Consider the following 1643-nt stretch of genomic DNA (forward strand, 5'->3'; position numbering starts at 1 on the left):
TCTCTCTCTCTCTCTCTCTCTCTCTCTCTCTCTCTCTCTCTCTCTCGTGTGTGTGTGTGTGTGTGTGTGTGTGTGTGTGTGTGTGTTTGTGTGTGTGGTCAGAATAACTATGCTAAGTAGAAAGATTCAAAGAAGAAAAAGTCCTCGTGCCTTCCTCAGGCAACACTGAAGATGGGAAGGTGGCCCCTGATCTGGGAGATGAGCTCTAGAAAACTTATGTTCCCATGGACCATGGCTGGTCCAAACTTTGTACTCACCTGGGTCTCAAAAGCTTCAGCCCTTTGCCTAGGCCGCCAGACTGCGTGCCCGGGAGCAGGTAGAGGAGGCTGATGCAACCGAGGGTTACCGTGACCATCAGGAACTGGGCCATGGCGGGCTGGGCTGTGGAAAAATGCGGTCAAGTCGGCAAATGGGGTGGAGGAGGGCAATTCTGGCCTGGAGCCAATCCTCTTCACCCACCAGTTGGGGAAGTCCTTCTCAGCCGGGGGTCTCGGGACGTGGGAAGATTGGTACCTGCGTCTGTTGTCTGTCGGGTCACAGGTCTCGGATCTAGAGACAGCAGGCGGGGCTGGGGTCTGTTGCGAGTTCCGAGAGCACTCAGTCGGTCTTGAGGGTCAGGTTGTGGTCTCCTGGGTTAGTTCGCCTTCTGGGTTAGCTCGCCTTCTGGGGTCCAGCGGAAGACCAGTTTGGGAGGTACTTCCAACGCTAAGTAGTCTTTGGAGCTGAAGGCGGGGCCCGCCGCTGATGGGGCGGGGCGTTCTCCACCCGGGTGGGCTGCTGGAGCTGAGCTCTCCTGGTAGCCGCTTCTGCCCAGCAAGAAGCGGTAGAGCCACAGGGGGTCACTTCGAGGGGTCCATCCCTCCTGGGAAATGCTTAAGAGCTGGACAGGAACGCGCCCCCACCCCTCGGCAGGGGAGGTGTCTACCACCCTCACTTCTATTACCTAATTCTGGTGTGCTACCAAATCTAAGAGACTAGTGGGGCCCAAATACCCACCAGGCTGAACGGTGAGTGCTGGGGTAGAGTTGTGTTCTGACCGCAAAGGCATTGACCTGTCACCTCTTCGTGAAAAGTAGGCGCGTGACTTGGTCGCCCAGCATCCCCAGGAGGTAATGGTAGATTCTCCATGCCTGCTTACCTGTTTTCCAGACTGGTGGCTTCTCATTCTCAAGTACGAATTGAGCCCCCACCACAGCAGTATTCTGGGTGAGAGACACATTCCTCTTCTCTGCATGCAACAATCTCTGTACGGGTTACACACACATGCGCAAACGAGTAATATATATGAATATGTGTGACCATAAAGGCATTCATGGGTGGGAATACTTGAATATGCCGGTACTCTATGAATTGCTTTTTAAAAAAAAAAAATCAGCCTCTTCCCCTCCCCCTCCCCCCATTGTGGTACTGGGAAGTGAACCAGGCAAGCACCTACCGCTGAGCTACATCCTCAATTACCTTGTTTGCCTTTGAGTGTTGAGGTAGGGTCTCCCTAAGCTGCCCAGTACCCTCTGTAGCCTAGGGAGGACTTCAACTTGAAGTCTTCCTGTCCCTGTCTCTTGAACAGCTGGGATTACAAGTCTGCGCCAGGAAGTGGTCCCCCCCCCCTTTTTTTATTTTGTGTATCTTCTATTTACTTTTTT

General features: G+C 53.6%; 1 protein-coding gene across 1 annotated transcript in view; it reads right to left on the reverse strand.

The window, feature by feature from the left end:
* Positions 1-643, reverse strand: part of Adm2 (adrenomedullin 2) — a 1536-nt gene extending 893 nt beyond the window's left edge. The window contains exons 1-2 of the mRNA XM_005354348.2: positions 514-643; positions 258-381 (exon numbers count right to left, since the gene is read on the reverse strand). Coding sequence (XP_005354405.1) covers positions 258-370 — 113 coding nt within the window. The 5' untranslated portion in view covers positions 371-381; positions 514-643. The remainder of the gene's footprint in view (positions 1-257; positions 382-513) is intronic.
* Positions 644-1643: the final 1000 nt, after the last annotated feature.

The sequence above is a fragment of the Microtus ochrogaster genome, chromosome 15, assembly GCF_000317375.1.
Source record: "Microtus ochrogaster isolate Prairie Vole_2 chromosome 15, MicOch1.0, whole genome shotgun sequence".
Lineage (NCBI taxonomy): Eukaryota > Metazoa > Chordata > Mammalia > Rodentia > Cricetidae > Microtus > Microtus ochrogaster.